General features: G+C 37.4%; 1 protein-coding gene across 11 annotated transcripts in view; it reads right to left on the bottom strand.

Moving 5' to 3' along the window:
- The window catches only part of MYT1L (myelin transcription factor 1 like), a 305,846-nt gene that overhangs the window by 104,200 nt on the left and 177,917 nt on the right, over nucleotides 1–23,729 (bottom strand). For all 11 annotated transcript variants that reach the window (XM_037392857.1, XM_037392856.1, XM_037392858.1 and 8 more), the window contains exon 6: nucleotides 756–1,126. In XM_037392857.1, coding sequence (XP_037248754.1) covers nucleotides 756–1,126 — 371 coding nt within the window. The remainder of the gene's footprint in view (nucleotides 1–755; nucleotides 1,127–23,729) is intronic.

The following is a 23,729-nucleotide window of genomic DNA, read 5'->3' as shown; positions in this document are numbered from 1 at the left end:
AAGAGAAAAGTGAATAAGTTAATCACATTGCTACTACATTAAGTTGATTACTACCAGTGACCTGTATGTCTAAAGTGCATTTATGCCATGGTATGATAACCAAAATATATGAGTTTTTGAAGAACTTTATCTATGTAAACCTCTCACTCTCTATATTGTTAATAGAATCAACTAAAGTACACAGAAGTCAAGTCTGAAAGAACTGAAGTATAATATAATAGTTCATTCCAAATAGTTTCTTGAGGTAGGGGGAAGTATGGAGCAAAATTTTCAAAGGGAAGAGACCCATTTTTCCTCACAAAAATTATCTGCAAACTTGTGACAGCATTTATGTGGGCAACCATTGACATTATATAAGCAGATCCAGCAAATACACTTGCAAATGATCAGTACAGGCACCCAGCTGTAGCTGATGCTTTGCTTGTACCTTCGTGAATATTCTCTGGTAACTGCATGCATTAATCCCCTACTAAGATTACATTTTATGCAAGCATTTTTAGCACAAACACACCTCCACCCTCCTTGTTTGAACTGTGAGTGCTGGTGTATTAAAAAATATTTGGAAGACAGACTTATTAAAATAAATGTTAAGAGAACACAGTGGGGTATATTTTCAGTGTGGAGCAGAGAGATTTAACTGCATGACTTCCATTAGCTTTAATGAGAACCGCACAGCTAAATCCTCACACACCACACTAGAAGATTAACCCAGAAAACACACATTGTTTACTTTTTACTAATACTCTGATTATTACCACGTTCTTCCTCCTCCTCCTCTTCCTCCTCCTCCTCTTCCTCCTCCTCCTCTTCATCCTCCACATCTTCACCTTCCTCTTCATCCTCCTCTTCTTCCTCTTCAATCTCCTCTTCTTCTCGATCTATTTCCTCATCATCCTCCTCCTCATCACCTTGCTCCTCATTATCATCAGAATATTCCTCCTCTTCCTCATCCTCTTCCTCTTCTTCCTCTTCCTTTTCATCCATCTCCTCTGTTCCATCAGTTTCATAGCACTCGTCTACCGAAGAGTTGTCTGCTTTAACCACAAAGGGTTTTCTTTTGGGGGCTGGTTCTTGGGGTTGCTTATCTTGTGTTTTTCTTTTTTTTGCCAAAGGACAGCCATAAACACTGTGCAAAAATGAAAGATACAAATTATTACACTATCCTGCAGATTTCTGTAGGTAAGATTGTATAACTCAAGTAATTTAGTCATATACTCCAGTTCTACACCATGGTTAGTTGCTGTTCTCAAAATACGTGTTTTCAAACAAAAATGCTGTTTAGGCAATAATGACCAAGGGCAAGGACACACAAAACCTGTGAAATTTCAGATTAACTATTATTTGCCTGAAAGTGTCACACACACATGCCAGCATAACAGTTGCAGAACTGATACGAATGTGTTTTTCCTTCTCACACTTTTGTCTCTTCTACATGTTGCATTTTTTTCTAAGGCAGATGAATGTAGCTTAAAAAAAAGAGGTTTTGTCCTGATATCTATCAGTACAACAATCAGGAATAAAGCAATGCTTCATAATTTTGTAATATTCAGTAAGGTTATGATTGTGTACAATTAAGATATGCTTCAATGGTATTTAAATACTGAAAATACAACCGCAGTCTTAATGCCGTTGTCTGTTCTTATTTTTAAAAATGATTAATTGATCTTAAATTCTGTATTTCTATGCTCCGTTTCTTCATTCTAGGCTACAAGGCTGAATAAATGGGAAAGCAAGCACCCGAACACAACCAAAACCAACAGTTCTCATGGCCAGTGTTAGAAGTGTTCTCACATTGAAAAAAAAAAATCAAATAATAAACACAGTCATCTGTTGTGAAGGAAGTCAGACTTTTCAAAGCTGAGTACCACTTCCTCATCTATCTTTTTAATGCACTGTAACATAAATAGCATTTCGGAGTTCTGGTCTTCTACCCAGAGTAGCCACCTGTTTCTCAAAGGTCATATCTGTATTTGTTGAATGGGATCACCCTTGTATAACCCCTATAACAGGGGCCCTCAAACTACAGCCTGCGGGCTGGATACGCCCCCCCAGGGTCCTCAATCCGGCCCCCGATATTTACAGAACACCCACACACACACCCCGCCGGGGGTTGGGGGGGAAACCAAGCAGCCGCAGATGACTGCCTGCCACTTCATCCGCGCACCGGCCCCCTGGTTAAAAAGTTTGAGGACCCCTGCTCTATCACCTCCTACACAGAGTGACTGCACACACAAATTAACTACTGTTCAGAGAACTCCCTCTTGGAACTTTTTTACTGTGTGATTATAAATACCACTCAAGTTACTTTGGGTTTTGGTGTTCTTCCTGTGATTAACTACTTCCATGACATTTAAACTGTTCTTTCTAGCCCTTTCTGCATATCTAGCTAAAACTTCCTCTTTTACATTGTATTTTGTTCCTTTTATCCTGATTAAAAACCACTGAGGATCTTTTATCATTTTTGTCCACTCTAATAATGCTTCATATTCTATTGACAGACCACTGAAAAATAGGGGGTTTCACCACATTTAGTATTACAGATGCGCTCTCTGTGGTGTCTGCATGGTCTTGATCTTGGCCTGATTTAATTTCATCCCAGCAGCTATGCATCCCAATTACTTAAAACGCTACTTAAGTAACAAGACTTCTCTTCAAGTGCCTAACCACTTTAAATAAGTGCCTGCCTTAGTCATTGTTTTACCTAAATTTTAAGGCACTTGTTCACAGGAAGGCTGACTCAGTCTGCCCGGTACATGCATATGTAAGGAACATCCACAGTCACAAAAGATGGTATTCATCATGGAAAACCTGCCAAGGGAGACTTTCTGCATAACACAGGCACCTCTCTCTCTGCGTAGGGAGTACAGGTGTCTTTAAAGTCTAATCCAGTGTGCCTGAAGTAAACACCTCCCTCCATTAACACCATCAAGAAATACTGAGTAAATTTTAAGTCCCTCCATCAAGCCAGATCCCAACCCTCCTCACTTGGGAGTGGGTACGGGATAGTAGTCCTAACAACGTACAGTTTCCAGACACCGACACCAAAGCTGAGGCCTAATGGTGGTGGTGCAGGCTAGAGTGGGAATAGACGCACATCCTCCAGATCCCAGAACCACGCTCCACTCAGCAGGTCACACGGCATATCCTGGGGAACAGCTCCCTCTGCTAGAAGGTGACTCCCTGCGCAGATGGCCACAAGAAACTCACTCTGATACACATCAGGCAAGCAAAAGCCCAAACCTTCACTGATTTTAAGAGCCCTAAACCTGGGAAAAGAGGAGGCCTAAGCTTCTGGTGGTTTCTCTTTGGGCTACATTTGTTTCTGTCCAAAGATGATTCAATGTAAAATCTATAAATACGGTGGAAATCCTTGTCCGCAGCATTTGTTTGCTGCCAAATGACTGTCCTACTTCTTGTCCTGTGAGTCCTCCTCTTGGTCAGGACCCAGCTGCTCAGAATCAAGAGCAAAGGTGGGGCATATTTTCATGGAAAATATCCCACGTCATCACAGTCAGGGCAGAAACAGTCCAGTCTCCATCAGTCTGGGCAGTGCCCAAAACCTAGGGCAAAAAGGGAAGCACTGCTTGTTGAACTTCTGACCACACCAGGTTTATTTTGGTGCTCCACCTAGTGCTACAAGGATTCAGGAGCTGCCTATTTAAACTCTCCATATGGAGCTCTGGGAGAAGACATGAATTTTTCCTCAGACCTGGAATTTCAGAATGCGCGTAGTGCCCAGGGAAATAGCTGGGTGATAGGGAGGAACCTGTTTCATTTAGGTGCCTAACAGAGGTTGCACCCTGGAAAACAGGAGTGGGTCATGCGTGGCCTGGGGCTCAGGCAGATTTTAGAAACTTGTCTATCAGTTCAACAGGATTTAGGCAGACAGGGTAACATTTATTGAGTGGGTATGTTTTGCTTGCTTTGTTTCTGTTCCTTCTCTTTGTGACGCATATTACCCTCACTATACTTCTTCAATGCCATTATAATGAAATGATATTTTCTAAATATCCTGATCTTTATTTTCAAAGATGTAAGCAGGCTTAGCTCCAGCAGTCCCCAGGATATCATTTCTTCCTCTTATTATAACCTTCTTAGAACATTGTAAGAGGTAATGATGACACTTCACACAGCTGTGAACTAAAATGATTGAGGCTAAAGAGCATCAGCAGGCACGTAACTGTGACAATTTTTGGCCACTGGATATGATACAGATTTGAATTTTCATAGACTCATAGAACAGTTTGGGTTGCAAGGGACATTAAAGATCATCTATTTCCAAACCCCCTATTTCCAAACCATGGGCAAGGACACCTTCCACTAGACCAGGTTGTTTAAAGACCCACCCAACCTTGGACGTTTTGTCACATCAATGCCAGAACATTAACCCCACCCTGTCCCAATTTTTGTTCAGTTAATAACACTAAATACTTGCAAAAGTTTTCATCTAGTAATGCCCCAAAACAGTCCCTTTAGGATTCACAGTAGTCTGGGAACTGGGGAAGAAAACAATAGGATAATAAATACAACTATTTTGTTTTGAACTGTTGTTTAAATTTTGTATTTGCCATCAAAGTATAATTCCATGACTATTTAGATACAAATTATAGGTCAAAGTTAGAAAGAAATTGTTGCCATTGCCATTTTTGGTCATCTTTAGTCTTTTCTTCATGGCTTTATGCTTTTCTACAGAACTTTATAAAGGCTGTGAGAATCTAAGACATTACTTAGGATTCAGGCCCCCTGGAAAGTTCATAACTGGCAATGAAAATCAATGCCAGTTAGCTGCCTGGGCGGCTTTGATGCTTTTATAAACCTCATTAAGTAATTATTTGCGACTCAGCTATTCAGGTAAAGTTGTGAATTTGACTTAAGTTTTTCATTTTATCTATTCTCAATGCCTTTGCTCATAGCACTAAAACTAAGGACACACCAGCACCTAACAGAAACAAACATTTGTATATTTTAAGGGTTGTGTCCAGCACTAAACATTTGGGAATATGTAATTTTTCCAAGGAAATTAGTTATGCTAGATAACTCAAACTCAACTTTGATAAACTCTTTCCTGATTAGTTTATACCAGTTTTTCCATAACCTTGAATTTGGTTTTGGCTGTTCTTGGATTTATACTTCATAAAGCTACCATTGCACAGTTTTTTTCTTATAAACCCTTTCAAATACTGTCTTGCACTGGCTTTCTTCTGCTCGTCAAGTACACACCTCATATAGCTTACATATACCTCATGTACTATAGACTTCATAGTCCAAGCGAGTTAAAAAAATTTCCATGGCTTTCAGAAATGTGGGAAAGAGGCCACCAGACCTGGAACCTACTGTTTACCTGCCCTATTTTCTTCTATTTCTTTTTTAACCTGTTTCGCTCACATCCTTCGTTTCATTAATTTTTCAGATTCTGCCTCCAGGACACTTCTCGCTGCTTCTGGCACGTTCCCTGTGGTCTCTCTGGTGAGCATGCCAAGGGGAAGACAGCGCTGGCTTCCCAGCAGCCTCCGCACTAACTTCTCCTCCTGACCACATAGAAAGATGAGTGTCTCTCCCGCTGACCTCTTGTTCCTCATATATTTGTGAAAACTGTTACTCTTTGTCCTTAATAGCTTCTGCAATTTTGTCTCCATTTCCAATTTTGGCTTTTGTGATCATCCCCTTATTTGCTTATATTTTAGACTTGTTTATCCCTGCTCAAAGCAATGACCCCATTGATTTATCTATCTTGCACACCTTTATTCATTCTTTTATTGCTCACTGTATTTCCCTGGTCAGCTCTGTTTGTCTTATTTTCCCCTCGCACTTCAGCTCTCTTGGCTTTCAGCGGAATATATATTTGGGCTTCCTGAAACACATTTTTGAATATTCCACGCTGCTTTGCTGTGTGTCTCAGTCATCTCTGGTTTTCAGAATCTGTCATGAATAATTCTTGTGGAAAGAACATTGTTGAATTTCGTAGTGATAAGCTCCAAGAGGACATATAGACATTAATAATTGAAGGAATTGAAGAAATAATATATGAATTTATACTCCTTATTTAGAAGATGATTTATGGTATTTTTTTAGCTCTCACGCAATTTCTTTCCATTAAAAAAACAGTATGCTACACACTAACACATTCAGTAGGAACTTTCTTCAGCAAATACATATTTCTTTCCCAGAGATGAACTTCTTGATTTTTGTATATTTTATTACTAATTTAACACAATTTTCAGCATAAGTAGTATGATTATTATTTCTAGGCTATAACAAGTAAACAAATGTCTTTAAATATATATAGTATAAGATCAGAGAAACACAAGGGATTTTCTCAATCAGATTACTGATTAATATTCTTCCCATGATATGCCAACTCACACATCAAGGGTGGGACATGACAGCTATGTCTGGAGGACACCTTACACTTAAGAGTGTCTTATTTCCCTACATGAATTAGACAGGGAGCTTATGTCACTAATAAAGGTTCAATCAACTTTAAATATCTAGTTTAGATAAAGTGATTCCTATCTGCCATGTTTATCAGCTTTTTTTGTTCTGTTTAATTTGTATCTCTTTTCTATTGAATCTATTATTTCAGAATTCTTGTGCTATAAGACCCAAGTAAAAAAAAAAATAAAAATACGATGATGACAATATTATGCCCTTAATCTGAATAATATTTTTTGTTTGTTTTTTCTTGGATGATTTTTATCTTTTTTTTTCTTATTAGTACTTTGAAATATCTTATAAAATGTTTTTTTCAATCTAAAAAGTGTCCCCAGCAACAGTGCTCTCATTCTTTCTTTTTTCATGTGAGAATTTAATTTAACATAAACCACAACATTTTGTAGGTCATAGAATCTAAAAATTTATTATATAGACACCTATCAAGGTTATAAAAAACATTTAATGAAGCACCCAAGTGTCTGAAGTGGCACTGAGGTGGAACTTTATCTTGTACGGTTGAGGACAGCAAATTGGAAGTAAACTTCTGCTTAAGGCTTCAGGCAGCAAGCTCCCAAGCCATTTACACTTGTCCCACTGGATACCGTAAGTATTATTTTTGGTTTGGACTAGATAACTTCCAAGTCGATACCTCCAAATGAAGACTTCTAGGCTACTGAGAAAACAGGCATTTTGCAGATAAGTCCTCTAAGAAATCCAATCTTCAAAGAATGTGCAAGCCTAATTTGCCTAATACTGCATCCTATTAAATCTCTCTCAAAGCAATGACTTCATTTAGCTTTAAACGGTTGATACTATCAACTGATATCAGTTGACCAGAAAAAAAACCCCATGGATTCCGCCAAACCCTACATCTTGAACTCCCTGCACTCCTGGAGGATGCCCTTCCCAGCAGACTATGCACTATTATGAGGAAGAGCTGGTAGTACTCTTGTTTGCGCGCATTGAATTGGTAGGAATGAAAAAATCATAATAAATTCAGAAAAATAGATTGACTCCAGCCCAGTGACTTGCCTACTCAATTGCAAGAATAAACTCCTTCAGTTCAGGAAAATTTTCCATTCATATTTAAATGACTGCTTAAAGTATGCCAAATTACTACAGGAATGAACAGCAAACCCAGTGGACAGTGATAACTGTGAGGTGGTAGGAGTCAAATTGCTTTATAGGAAATTATTTTTGCTCTCTAAGCCACACTGGTCCAGAATCTTTTCTATCACTCAAAAGTCCCACATAATGCCTAGTACTGTGCTGGAATATGGGAGGTATTATGTCAAACCTTTCCAGGCTGTAAAAGGTAAAGAACTCTGTTGAGTATTTTAATTACTAAGGTATAGAAGAGCAAATAGGAAGAACAAAGTTCAAGAAGGACATGGAGGGATATTTCAGCTTTTATTTCACAGAGATGGCCAATTGCAGCCTACAAGATAGAGCTAGGACACACTAGTTTTGGTACTTCCAACCAACCAGATTAAAATTCTCTTTGCTAGCATCCTGCCTGCTATGAATCCCAATCTAGAAGACTAACTTACCCAAATTTGCTTTCCAAGAACCTGCTGGCAACTGAGCCAGAGCCCTGAATGCTGTTTCAGAATTAGGCGTGCTTCTTGCAACCATTGCACTGCCAAGCATTATAGCATCTAAGGCCACTTACATAATGACTGCCCTCACCCCTGTCTTCTCAGCTGGAGTTAGGCACTAGTCCAGACTCAGTGCTTTGGAAAATCTATGTTCCCATCCACGTGGGCCCAAATTAGTACGTTTTTATCTATTTAAACTATAAATAAAATTAACAAGTATCTTTTAAAATATAATAAACTAAACTCTATAGTTCTGTTGTATTTCAGACTTTGCCATGATTTCTGCTTCTGATTCAATAAATCAGATTATTATAAGCAGGAAGTGCTTTTATGTATACAGTGTCGGAACACACCATCTTTACTTACTTTATTTGTACCAAATAGAAGTTTGTTGACTTTTCAGATTTCAATTCAGTGAAAACTATTAATTTACCTGAACAGGTACAAGTTTAACTGATAGAAATACATGAAATGTAAAGCATTCTATTCCTTTTTTCCTTCTGGAGTTTGAAATATTTGTGTACTGCATTATGGAACCATAAGAAAAATTACAAATGCCCAGAAGCATGCTGGATCTCAAAAGGCAAAGGTAGAAGATGTGACTTTTTCTTCAAAGAGCTTTAAAAACTGACTTGATCCTTTTGCATTTCAGACCCTTTTTAAACACATGAATAACCTTAAACATACTGCAGATCTACTCATATGTATAGTATTATTATACTAAATAAGCCCTAAGGAAAAATTAGGGTCTTTATATAACAGCATTGCAAAAAGGAGTTAGGAGTAACAAATAACATGAGAGCAGAACCATGTGCCAGAATTCAATGATGGAGCTCAAAAGTTGGGGGTTTATTCAGAAATTCAAATACTGAATTATGTATTTTCATCAAAATAAAGCAGACTAGCTTTGATGTAGTCAATACATTCACAGTAACTTAAGTCAAAGTGAGGATCTTTTATTTAATTGGACCCTATATATCTCCAAGTGCAGGCACCTCAGCACCCCGATTCACTGAGACTCCAAATTGATGTAACTGAACCCTGTGATAAACAGTGGCAAGCTTACTGGCTTATCTGCCCTCTAGCTGGTGAGATCATTTCACCCATCACCAAAGTCTCTGTTCTTGGAACATGACAACTGAAAGGAAACTTTCAGGTTTGCAGTAATTAACCCATTCAAACAACAAGTTTATTTAATTGGTTGAATTCAATAGCTCTTTAGTGAAGAAAAATAAGGCATCATAATGTATTTCTAGGTGGTGTACACATACACAGGCAAAATCTCAGCCCTGAAGAGCTCATTTAAAGCAGATGCAAAAAATAAATGTAACAAATCATGAAGCTAAAAACTTATGTGGCAGCACAGGTTACCAAAGTACATGCCCTGCAGTTGTAGATTATTCAAAAGTATTTTTCTAAATAAATCAATATAATATCTGATTGCCCCATGACTTATGATGTCATGGATGGGGTTCATCTCTCACCTACCCCTAGGCTTCTAAAAAGTCTATACGTGTCACGTTAAGCTCCCTTCATAAGCCAATGCAGAGAAACTGGAACCTCCTGGGAGGCAATTCATCTCACCTTCCTTAGACACTTTTCCTCTCTCTCCACTGACAATTAAGGAAGTTAATGGTGATTAACTTATATGTCTACCCCTTAGGAATCTGATAAAAAGGAGAAAAATCCAAGCCTTTTTCTCTCTCTCTTTTTTTTTTTTTTTTAATATATATATATAGTATGTCCATCCCCAACAAAGACAGTACCTAGCAGATTTTAAAACGGCACACCACAATACCTCCATAAAGAAAGAACCAAAGCCCTGCTTCTTCCCTTTCCACAGCTGCTGTATCACTGAACATGAATAATTCTCCTCCCTATAGCTTAGATGTCTTTTCAAGACTACCTGCATGATCCAATGTCAGGCAAATGCTGCAGTTGCACTCTAATCTTAGGATGGCAAATACCCAACTTAACTGTGCGTTCAAGAGCTGGAAGCCACAATTGATTATGTCTTGTTGCCAGACCCTTGAATATAGGGACTGATCAAAGAAACAAGGACAGCACAAAGAGCACAGGTTTAACGACTCATATTGATTCATTAGATGTAATGCATATAATCAAGTTTTGCTAAGTGGCTATTGATTCTGCACACTTTGATGTTGATTTAGATGTAACCCAGACACATAAAAATGGGAATAGGCAAAGCCAGTGACCACTTCTGCCTTAACTCAAAGAACACTGACTTCTGCACTAACTCAAAATCCTGAAGTCCACATTTATTTCCAAAATCTAATCTGGAAGAAAAACATCGAGACTGAAAACCCTCCATTTTTCTACATACAGACAAAAATGAATTGGGCTACACTAAGCTAAATCAAAGCATTACCTAGAGCTGCCACGATGTCCAGATTTCTGTACATCGTGTGGTTTCAGTCTCAGTGGTAATGACAACTCTGTTTACAGGTAGAGGGCAGGGTAATCTCCAATTTATTTATTTTTCATTATAAGATCATATTATAATATAGGAAAAGTTAAAAAAAAATGATTCATCAACTTGAAAGGGTTACTACATGCTACAAGAGTGCATCTATCAGTTACAAAAGACTTCTGCATAGTCACAGTGTTTGAACCTTGGAAGCAATATGAAACCTTTCTATTCCAAGATTTTAAACATAATTGCTTTTAAACAATTCAGCATGCTAAATTCAGGCATTCAAAAATCAAGTGAAATAAACTTCTGGAAATCAAAGGTGATTCATGCAGTTATACTGTCAATCATTTAAAAACATGGCAATATACATATTAGTAGAATTGACACCCTCAGACACAGACTCAATAGATCATATTTAACAACACAGCAGGTCAAACTGTTACTCTAGCATGTACTTAAGTATTGAGTAATAGAGCATGCTGTCATTTTATCACATCTCTAATATAAGGCTACTATAATGAGACTATCAGCTACTGATTCCTATCAAAATACTCTTTCCATCATCTCTATATATATACACAACAGCACTGGCTCCCAACTTAATTTTAACTAAGAGAGACATATGACAGAGAATTAAGAAATACAATACACCAGATTTCCTGTAACTATAGCAATAAGTATCTTACATGATCCAAAAAGCTAATGGCTACAAAATATAACCAATGGAAAGGAATAATAATGTGAACCAGCTTTCTAACACAGGACTGCCAGTAAACATCAGAAATTACAGAAAATAATGTCAAAACCAAAGTGATACAAGCTGCAACCACTTCAGTGCTTATGTACTGGATTCTCAGCTCCAGCATAAGCTACAGGATAGTGTTCTTTTTCTTGCATGGTTGGTTAGGAGTCATTCAAGTGTGAAATATTCTAAATTCTTGTTATTAGAGGATTGAGATGTTTAAACCTTCCTATTTTGAAAAAAAGCAAAAACATTCTGCCTTTCTGTAACACAGAGGAAACATGGTTATTGTAAAACAGAATAGAAATGACAGCATTCTCTCTACTTTACTGAATTTTGGAGCTGCAGCTAGAATTAGTCTCTTGGTAAAAATGTTAACCACTATTAGTATGCATTTAGCAAACACTATTATGAAGGAATGGAAAGTTTATCCTCCATATTAATTTTTAAGGGTGCTTGCTTTCTCAGTGGGCTCTGCACCAAAAAGGTTACCATAAAATTCTGTTTAACATTAAGAAGATTTCTAAAATACCTTTACCATTATGTCCCCTTGAGTCTAATTTCTAGGACAAAATTTTGAAACTGGCTGTTATGCTTGCCAGTATGCTACTGCATACAAAGTTACAACATACAGACTTATAACCAAGACTTTATGTTCTTTGCTTTAGATGGACACAGCTATTTTAGTATTACATACTTTTCAGCAGTCATTAGAGTCCCTATTAGCAGTTCCTATCAGAGATGCATTAGAGCAATCTGGGGTTTGAGACTCAGAAATCTCCTGCACTAACTTTTGCTCAGTGTGGCAGTAATGGAGCACATCCTTCAAGAGACACAAATATAATGGCATACATTTTTCCACCCTATGCAAGTACAAGACAAGTACTGTGGATCAGTGCTGCACAACCCCTGTCCCCTGCCATGACTTACACCTTGAAAGACATATAATACCTTTTGCTAATAATCTACTGAACTACTCTCCTTCTGCAGCCCACAGAAGTTCTTTGTTGTAATATTATAGGGTCTTGCGGGTAGTATTTCCACTAAGATACAAGCTCACTATCATAAAGAGATTGGTTCAAGCCATTGGCAGACTCAAAGAACAAAACTTATGTTCAGTTCATTTCTCTTCACCTTTTTTCCCATGATTAAAAGAACTAGAAATACTTTGGTCTAGAAATGAAAAATTACCTACTGGCTTAATCACATGACTCTAAACCCCAGATGTCTAGATATGGGCCTAAATGACTTTACCTTAATCTGACCTCTTTGGAAATATCTGATGAAATTCTGATGAAAGGAAGGAGGTCTGTTTGGGGGTGGGGTGGGTGTTGAGGGGTAGGGGGGAGTGGAAGTAAAATCTGACTGAATTCTATCACATTCAAGTCCAGAATAGTGAGGCTCCAACTTGACTCATATCATGATTAAAAAAAAAAAAATACTACGGGATGTAATGTTACTTTTTATAGCTGACAGTAAGTTCCATTAGACTGTAGAAGAGTCTCTGAAGGAAAATGAAAATAGCCTCCCAAGGGAGTGGAAGCCCCACACAGCATGATTTAAATGTGGCAGCTGGGTTGTGGGTGGAAATGGCAGTTTCCATTGAAAATCTGCTGCCAGTAATCCTCCTATGGCTAGATTTCACAGGGAAACGTGGCAGTTATCCCTCTCTGAAATTCAGCTGCTCAGTTTTATAGATGCACAGACAGGAAAGGTAGCAAAGGTCAACAAATGAAGGGTGAAAGGTCCAGAATTATGTACTGTCCAAGGACCAAAGAGTAAAATTGGGAAATGACTAGAAGTAGACGTGTGTCACAGGAAGATGGCAAGAAGAGGAGCAGATTCTTTAGTTTTAAAAAATGAAAGGCAACTTTTTAGAAAGTGTGTGCCACTTCAAAGACTACTTTCAGGTTTTTTAACAGTTTGAGGTGTTTGATGCTTAACACTTATGTCTCATTGAAAGTCAGTCAGCAATATGTTAGTCACTTTTAACAATGGTCCCCATATATTTGGGGCACAGACCTATCATGAGAATAGTTGTGGCAACATTAAATGTCGTCACACTTAACTCTAAAGTACTTAGGTTTAGATGACTAAGCTCCTCAGTGAATAAATTCCTCAATGGTAATGTATAGGTATATCAGCCTGGAAGTCACTATAGCAAGCATGTTGACTGTGGTGTAGCTACGTTAAGAAATATGAAGTACCACAAAAATAATGTTTCCAAAATCACTTCTCTCTTTCCTGTTGACGTCTGCATCTACTTGCAACAATGACTTAGGCATCAACTTGAAAATATGACTCATAATCCAAAAAGACACTTTCTGATGCAGGTACAAAAATCATGCCTACAGTATGGCTGGCTACTTTATTGCTCTCTGTTTTGGTACAGCCAGTGTGCTACTGTTCTTTGCCTTTTTTTTTTTTAAAGAAAAAACAATTCAGGTTGAAACAATTGTCAATTTGTCTATTTGATTGAACCCAACCAACCTGTTATGGATCCAAAACTGGTTCCTCTAGAGGAGTCCTTTAATCATCAAACTATCTTTTCTCTTTCTTTCTCTGTTCTCTGTGAAAAACCTCACACTCCTGTCTGTCCACAGGGCTGGCTCCAACAGCCGGGACAGATGGCAGACTCACCCTAGTCAGTCTTCACCTGTCATCCTTTTGGTATGGCTCTGACTTGGGAATTAGCATTATGCTTCAGCTCAGTCAGGCTGATGGAGAAACCAAAACAGAATGTTGCTTCCTGACGTACCATTCTCATTGCACCACTATCACAAAATTTGTCAGTGAAAGGCGATGTGACTACTATGCTGTCTGTAGAAACCAGTGCCGTCCCTGCATGTTATGTGAGCAGAGAATGCCTGTGTGCCTGTTGGATCAGAGGATGCTGGTATAAGAAGTACTTGTGGTCTGTAAGTCCTAAATGTTCTGGCATGCAGAAAGCACTGAGCAGCACACCTTAGCTTAAGCTGGCATCACCTCTGGGCATACACAGGAGGTTTTGTATTACAGGTTTGATCAACTACAGACTCAGGTTTTTTGTGGATCCTTCTCTTCAACTTCAGTACCTAAGGTCTACCTAAGTCACACCGTAGAAGTTTGTGCTTGTATTCTGACTTATATGTTGAAATGCTTTTTTATGAAAATCACAGATGTAGAAATTTAATGGTGGAAAACTTCTATCTCATCTTTAATTAGCAGGTAAATGTACTAAATGGAAGTTGGGCCAGGTGTCAGAAGACATTTTAGTGTCCAAAATACCTAGAAGGTTTCAAAAGTAGGGTTGATAAGCTGCATAGGTATGATGTCACTTCAAATTATCCGATATCAAGAAAAGCTACATTGTAACATAGCCAGTAGATAAATCTTTCCTGACTCTTCACCAGATTATAAATTTATTTATGATTTAAAAAATAGGGAGTTTGGTATCATCTCTGGTTTTCAGACCAACCAATATATTTTTGTCTTCCTGGGGAGTTTGGCAGCTGTTTTAGAGTTCTAGAGCAACACAATTACAAACTGCCCTCATGTAAAAGGAATAAGATTCTATCTGTGCTTACACAAGAGATCAGTTTAATCCATAGTATACATAAAAATTAAAAAAAAAATAAAATTGCTACTAGCAAATCTAAACTAACCATGATAGTTCTGTTGCAGTTCTACCTGAGCTGTCCATTTAGATTGTGATTTCTAATCTGACTGGCTGCTATAATTTCCAATGAATAATCAAAATTATAGTAGATAGGAAAAAGCTAAATGTTTTCTCTGCTTTATAGTTTTGCTTAAATGCTGACATTTTAAATAAGTGGTTCCACTTTTAGTCAATGCCATTTTAACTGTTCAGTTCTTCCTCCTACATCCCTTTAATAACATAACTGGAAGTAGCAAGCTTGACTGCTAAGATATGAAGCTAACACAGTAGTCAAAATTTATTTGCATTCTTTCTAAAAAGATATTTGTTTTATAAGTCTGACTCAGTTTCTGAGCCTGTCTTTGTGATCTCTTTAGGTCTCACAAGCTAAGCAAAGCCAGGACACGTCAGTTCTGAGTATGTCAGCATTTCCCAGGAACACCTAGATGCTGCAGAGACAGTACTATGACTCAGAAAGTAGTACACTTTCCTTGCCAGTAGCACTGAAACAAATTTGCCATTGTGAAAGGGACAGAAGACTGTAAAGCTGGTAATACCTTATGTCACATGGAATTAAAAAGAAGAGCTAAATGCCTGTGTTTTAAGAACTAGAAATGTTAATCCCAAAGCCCTGCTCAAAATATAGTAATGCAATTACATTCTGTCAAAATTATTCCCATATTTTCAGACAGATAAAGTCTTTTTTTTTTTTCTTTCTTTTTTTCCCCACTTTCCATCCCAAACTATGCACAATAAATGTGCACTGGCAAAAAGTTGCTATGACTGGTCTTGCGAGTCAATGTGCTACTGTGACTGTATTACAACATCATAAGCAATATAACCTTTGGTGTCATTGGAAATCAAACACTTGACATCACAAACTGCACTGAGGCTACAGTGTTAACATTTGTGAAATGTTTTAAAATTAACAGTTGAAAAAGTTTTGTAAGAATAAAATACAGTTACCACAGTAAATTAGCTGCAAAGCACCCATCCATCTAGTTGGGACTTTGTATCTTCTACTTCCTTTCACAAAGTCTGAGATACCCAGAGACTTCTCTGAAAAGTAAGTTTCAGAACTAGGGGGGTTTTTTGTTTGGTGGCTAGCAACATGCAAACACCTGTAAGACTCATGTCAGAGAATATTCATCACATACGTCATAATATATGACGTATCCTCTTGTTTCGTATGACAGTTTGCTTGTCCCCTTCTCCTGAAGTAGTCCTTATGGTTACCATAAATCAACACTGTTAATCCTCACTGATCATCCTAGAACAAACCATGCCCAAGCAAGGTCTAGATTAAGCAGTATATCAGTAATTCTAGCACATTATTCTTATTGTCTCTGCGAATACTCAATAACAAGAAATCATTTGTCAATCTTTGTATAAATGAACTTTTAGTGTAAGAAGGACGGTCTAAAGCAAAAGGCACTAGAGTAGAATTCAGAGGCATGACTCAACTTCTGGCTGTGACGCAAATTTCTTGTGTGGTAGCAGAGAGTCACGAACTGCTGGTTTACCAAGGGAGTGAATGTGTTACAGCTCTCAGTTTCTATGCATAGCTGCACAGTGAAATTCTAACATCCAAGTGATCTGCTCCTGTTCTAATACCTAGGGACATGTAGGCACTTAACACACAGCAGAATTTAGACACGCTAATCCAGACTGGAGGAAGGCATTTTTTGTAGTGGGGGATTTCCGATCCTGGAATTAATCACCTTAAGCTTTATTTTTTCTTACAGAAACAGAGATTAACTCAGTCTTTGCACTAGAGATGGTCAGAGGAGGAATCACGATCCTAGCCTTAGCCCTTATCTAATCTAGAAGATACAGAAATGTGTAAGAAATTAGTGTTTAATATCCTCTTCTGTTAGGGGTAACTGAAGCTTCATTTTACACCTCAGAAGACTGCTTGCTTATGAGGCTTTATAGTAATCTGGGTTGAGACAGCCCACTTCTCTAATACTTCATGCAAAAGAAAACATTTACATGTTCTTTGCTACCGTTGAAGGATTCATTACATTCCTTTCTAAGTGTCTGTCTTCTATATGAAGTGCTAAATCCTGGGAGTGGAAATAGGAGTCTTCTCTCTCCAAGTGACTGCTCAAAGTTACAAAACTAAATCCTTCCCTCTTCCTTTTGAATATATTATTGTCCATAAAATAAGAAAAGATCAAGAAAAGAGAATACAAGCATTCTGATATCTTAACTTCTTTATAGTCAATGCAATTTCCCAGAACATGGGAGAATCATGTCCTAACTCTACTGACAAAGAAAAAAACAGTGGGTGAGTACTATGTTTGTATATATCACAAATTGGAGGACTTTAAAAACACTTGCTACACTGAAACATTCAGATAAGAGATTAGAGATGTACTAACTATGCTACGCACTTAGTATGACATAGGTATCAAGGTGCCCAAATAAATGTTTCCTGGCAGAACACTAGAAATTTGGACAAGCTTAATGCTAAAAGTACAGTTCTACTTTGACTTCAGAGTTAGACACAAAATAAGGGAGGGATGATGAGGGTCCAGCCTTTGAACTGGGTGACTTAAAGCAGAAGTCAAATGCACGCCAGTTTTCAACTGTAGCCTTTATTCTGAACACCTATTGCCCCTTCACAAGTATCGGTAAGATTTTCTCCAGGAGACACTGTAAAGGTGAAAAACAGTAGCAGCTACATATCACTCATCAGTTTCTTTCACAAGTATCAGTTGGACAGAAAGCATTCATCCACTACTTGTTCATCCAATTTAGTGGCCTGCTCATTACTTTCAATAGAAAAATTAAAGGCAGAGAAATCTGCCTCAGTCCCAGGGAAATGAACTAAAAAAGCTGTTTTAAATAGCTGCTATTGGCCTTTAAAGCCAATCGTATCCTGTCCTGTCTCATTTGGCTTTATAGTATTACAAATTTTATCATAAATCATAGATCTAATACACAGGCCTAACTTAGATCACAGGAATAACTTCTCTTAGGCATTATTATACCCCATCTCTATTCTTCTATGCATACTTATACTGCAGCACTGCTGTTTTTTGCAAATAATGAAAGGACATTAGGTTCTGCAATCCCTTTTCATCCAATCAGTAAGCTTCAAGATCTTCTTGGGAAGGCGATTCAAGTGAGCAGCCAGGAAACTAACTTGCTAGGTCCACTCATCTGGTTGAAGTTATGGCCATTTAAAGTGTCCTAAGCTGTATAGCACTAAGGATGTCTTCAGGAGCTATCTGTCCCCTGGGCATTTGATTCCATATAGCGGATGTATTTATTTAGATTTATTATTGTCATCAAAGATAGCACAGGAGTACCTCTCTTTTCTCTGTCCTGAGCTGACACCACTAGAAGCAGTACTTCATATCAACCACTAATAAGAAGTGATGTCTTTGAAAGGGCTGTCTCAACTTATTGAAAAACTTCAATATAAATCTTTAAAGACACATCATAGTGTAATTTTTAGGGGAAAAAAAACCCACAGCAAACTATTCTTTATTCTGTTTTTTCCTACAACTTTGTTTTTGTTTTCTCACTTCTTTACTTTTTTTGGCCCGTTTCTCTCCTATTTTTACATTTACATCTATGTGGATTTTTCTGCTAGCATGGTCTAATGAGTTAGAACATGCAGAAGGTATTTGAACCTTGGTTTCTGGTTCTTTCATATCTGAGTTTGTTTCTTGTTTTCTTCATATTCTTTTGCTAGCCCAGGTAATAACTAGAGTGCCTGATCTTATAAAATACGTATATTTGAAAGAAAAAAGATAACTATATCTTTATTTATTATTTACTTACATGGTTTCCCCTGCCTCTTTTTTTTTTTTTTTTTTTTTTTTAATGATTCTAACAGAATTCATACCATTTTTACTGAGGTAAAATTACCTTATTGAGGTAGAATAAGGTGCAGGGCAATGCTATTCTCTGATAGCATGGGTGCCACCTATGGATAAAACTTTTACAAAGTCATCTATAATATCTGTGTTGGCATGGACACTGGGCCAACGAATAAGATGGGGGTCCCTGTCTATCTATTTGCCAGTATTCACCAGTAAATTCTCCCGACTCCAAACCCCTAGCTTTGGGTGCTGCAATCCACAGGACACCTTTCAGCTGCACACACTGTAGCTATGCTGCTGCTCAGAACTGCTGGTAGGAGGATGCAGGCAGCTCCTTAGTAACCAGAACCCTGTGCACAGTGTTGATCATGGCTTTTTCTGGTTTAGTGTAAGGCTAATAGCCATGACTGCAGTATCACTAAAATACACATTAATAAACAGATTTCTTGTATACTTCCAGCTTTTTAAACTTCAGAATCATTATTTTTACAGAAACATTGTAGAAATAATTCACAAATTATGAAATAGGGAAACTAGGGTTGAGTTTCAATGTAAAATTGTCTTATCATTAAAAATCAGTTAATTTTGCTCTATCATCCAGAAAAATGTTTTGATCCAAAAGGCACTGAAACGTAAGTTTAGACTTCCTCTGACATCAACGGTCATTTAACAGATCTTTATTTAAATTGAAGATAAATACCAGAGAGAGAGTTTTGGGCCCCATGTTTGTAATAATCCCCCATATATACTTCTGTCTTTACATCTTATGATGCCTGAAATTCTGTTTACAAATGGGGAAACAGAGGCATAGGGAGATAAATGTCTTGCCCATCATGTGCAAATCAACTCTGTAGATCCAATTTTCTATTATGAAAAGCACAAATTATTCAACCTCAAATGATTTCTTTCTCTCCTAAGAGAACACAATGTTCTTAGCAAAGCTAACAGGCTAACCAAATAGATTTCCCATAGGCAAAGGAAAACTGTATACCTACTTCCAGCATCTTGTTGGGGAAATTATCTCCCCAGTATTACGGGAAGGTTTGGGTTATTTTTTTCCCCAATAACTTTTTTCCCCATCCTTTCTGCATGGTCTTCATTTATTTTGTGGCTGATGGTAACATCTCCAGACAGATCCTTCCACAGAAAACACTGTGGCTGTAAGTAAGTGGACTGCTGCATGAGAACTATGCCCAGCACCTGCCATTTGAAAGAAAGTGAGCACGACATTTCGACAACATACAAATCTGGGGACCCACTGCAGAAACCACATCCCAAATTCACTGTTTGTTGCTGCTGCACAGTTGGGTCAGCACTCTCCATACTCCTGCCTCTGCTTTTATCCCTCACCCCCTGCTTTATAAGGCTAGTACAACTTGCTGCCACTGAAATTGCTATTCCCAGTCCAGATGGTGGTAGGAGGAATTGAACTGTCATTCCTTTGTGTAGTCACCTCTAGACAATGCCCACTAGCATGCAGAGCCACACGCCAATTGCTGGTGTATATTTCGTTGACGTTTCAGACCCAGCTTTGCACCCTTCTAATCATTAATCAACAATCAGACAAAGGATATATTGCTGAATCCAGACAGCAGCCAATACAGACCTCTAATACATTATGGATTCTCTGTCAGCAAGTTTATTTATTGTTTGCAGTGTTCTGTTTGAAAATCCCTATGCTCTTTCGCTTATTGTATTTGTTTACTTACTTTTTTCTCTTTAGCTGAACTTAACAAAGCAATGAAACTTCACTTACTAACATTTTTTACAAACCCTGAATGGTGGATTACTTCATATAAAATACATTTATAATATTCTTGGCATTAAACACAACGTACTAAAACCTTTAACAAATATACCATTAAATGAAATAGAATTAAATTGCATAGGCCATGTCAGAGTATGTTTTTTCCTCAGGTAAGTATCCAGCGAATCATCTTATTATTATTTAATACTATAATAAAGGTTGACTATCAGTTTAAGAGAGAAATGAATATAAGTTTTTCTATACTTCCAGCATTCAGTAGGATCCTTCATAGTATCATAAAAGCAAGCAACAGTAAGGACTTCACCGTGCTGTGGTTAGGCTTTAACTCAAATGCACCAGTGGACCTCAGGTTCTGCACAGCGTGCAACCATGCTCTGCTATCAAATTAATGTTAAAATATGTATGTCCTGGCTTCTGATTTATAATATCATTGACAAATAGTAAAAAGGACAGGCATGCCATAAAGTTTATGGATGGAGTGATGGCATGCACAATGATGTCTCATAAAGAATAAAGGGGGAAAAGTTATTTATTCTTGTGGATTCAAGAACTAAAATACAGATAGACTGGCTGCGTGCACAGAATTTTTCATAAATATCCCACAGTGCACCCTGTTGTACAGCAGCCATACATTAATTAGAGCATTCAGCAGACACTGCAATGTGTTACACTCACCCAAGTGAATCTTCATTTTTCACATGCAGGGCCTTACTAATTAAAATCAGCTTTGCAATTAAATGTGGAAAATTGTGTTAAACTTTCAAGCGTGGTTTAGAAAAAATGTATTTATTTTTAGGGTATTTTATTTTGATGCAAATGAATTCTCCATCAAAGTAAGACCAGTAAAAGGGAGGTATGAGGATTTCTCTTTTTTGTATTATAGATGCTCCTCTCAGTTGCAAGTTGCAATGCTCCACTATCTCTCTGCCAGTACCTGGCCCTGTTCCAATGCTTTTAGTGAGTGCTATCTGTCAAGGCATGAATAATACAGCCCCTAGGCTGTCGGCAGAATTCAAATGAGGCATACATCAGGAAGCAAGCACTCGACTTTAGCTCCAGAACATGCTCCTGTGAAGACAGGCAATTATTCACCCACGGCTGCAGCCATGGCAATCAAACTGGTGGGTGAAAAGGTATATGAAATGAAAAAATTTGAATAAGAAATATGGCACAACAAGCCACAGAATTCAATAATTTTCTAATAAAAGAGAGACATTTGAGTCTTTTAATTTCGAAGTTTGGGAGCCTGCATTATTTTACTCTGTTCTAAAATATAGATGACTAAACTAAAGTATATAATTGCCAAGGCAATACATGGGTATGTGGGGCTTTTCCTAATCAAATCAGCAATGCCGAACTCTAAGGTATTTATAATTTCAAATAATCTGTTGTATGAAGTGACAAATCTCATGCTTAAAAATTAAAAAATGGACAAAACAATTCTATCTGTATAATGTAATAGAAACAGAGACAGCCTAGTAAAGCAACAAAGAACTCATGATATTGAGAAATTTGGTGGAAAATTAAAATGCAATATATTTTATAAGGTTAGGGACAATTCATACATTATAGATCCAAACATTATTTTATGATCCCTCTTCATTTTTGAGACTCAATTCTTTTTGCTAGACATTGTATCAGAGATTAATGAAAAAAAAATCCCTTGCAAATACACTATGAACTGAAGAAAAGGGATGCCAAATTCCTTGGTGGATGAAATGTTTAAGTTGTTTCATTTCATCTGAATCCTTATTTTCAGCAATCAGATGGAAATTCCTGATATAGTGGAAGCTCCATCAGTATTTCCATTTTAATTCTGAAGGTTTTGTCATTTGGCCTTAACAATCCATCCTTCACTGAAATTTGATGCGTATTATTTCAGACTAACTTTCTGTTTTGCTTTAATTTCTATATAACTGCTTTATATACTTTCAGATATGCACCGATATATGCATTAAAAGAATCTTAAATTAATATACATAGTGCCACACTACCAGCTTAAGATTCTTTTCAGGGCTTTTATTTGTTAGAATGTGTTTCATTCTGAAGCATGTAGTATTTGGTAAGTGATTAATCTGTTACAGAATCAAATTGCTTTTGTTACTTGAGAAAAAATTAAACTGTGATGTTAAGAAGCTTTTAAAACAGGCCACTGCACGTAATCAGTACTTTTTTAATGGAATCTAGTTAGGATTTTTATGATGTGTCTACATACCTATTTACACAGCAAACTATAGACATCTATTTGGTATTACGATGTGTTTTAAAAAAAAATGCTAAATGCACAGCAACATAGTAGGGTGTAATATTTCTAAAACCATCATTCACATCTAATTAGTAAATAACATAGGCCAGTTTGCACTCAAGTTACTCCAGAGTAACTATGAGATTTGCACCTGCAGAACTTAGACCAGAAACTGGACTTGCTTCTATATTTATACTTGTATACATAGAATGTGTCCTGTTGTCTTTAAAGTTGATTATGTTTTTTTTCAGACACTTAGCTGACAGACGTCCTGAAAACACAGTTCTGGGAACACTTTCCTGGTGTGGTTTGAGTAACTGCTATACACCCAGATGGATTGTTCACAGCTAAAAGTATTCAAGGATCTGGACCAAGCTTATTGTTCAAAATTAATTCACAGATTTGAATGTATAAAAGTACTGTTGATTATTATGCTGCTATACACAATGGACCTGAAGAGTTACCAAATGAATAAAATAAACGGTATCAGGAGCACGGCCCAAGGAGAGGCTCTGATTTTCACACCTAAGATTTGAATTCTTTTGTTGTCTCCGCCACTATCTGAACATGTCTATGGCTTTGTTTTGCTTTTGGTTTCAGATCTTTTGTTTTTCCTTCTATTTTTTAAGACCTGATGCTTTAAAGATACATGCATTTTCTTTAACTGCATGATCTGTGAGTGGTTCAGTTGCCCTTAGGTGCCTGGAAACATAAACAACAGGTACTGAAGTCCTATCTGTGTAAAATCTTGTGTTGAGGCACTGCCTCATGCTGTGCATCATAGAGTGTACTAGAGGGATAGCTTCAGGTTTCTATGTATTGCTAAAATAAAAAAAAGAGAGATATGAATCTGCTTTGAAGAAGGTAGGCACACAACCTAACTTTGGGCACTTACCTTCAGTGCCCAAACTGGGATGTTAATCTTTCTGAACTTTCTGTGCAGTCACTGGAGGGAGGTGCTTTTGCCAAATTATTTTAGCAATCCCAGCACCCTACCCTAAAGTGCCCTGCAGAGAAACCTGTTCATCTTAGTTACT

The sequence above is a fragment of the Falco rusticolus genome, chromosome 6, assembly GCF_015220075.1.
Source record: "Falco rusticolus isolate bFalRus1 chromosome 6, bFalRus1.pri, whole genome shotgun sequence".
NCBI lineage: Eukaryota > Metazoa > Chordata > Aves > Falconiformes > Falconidae > Falco > Falco rusticolus.
This window is presented reverse-complemented; position numbering and strand designations above follow the sequence as displayed.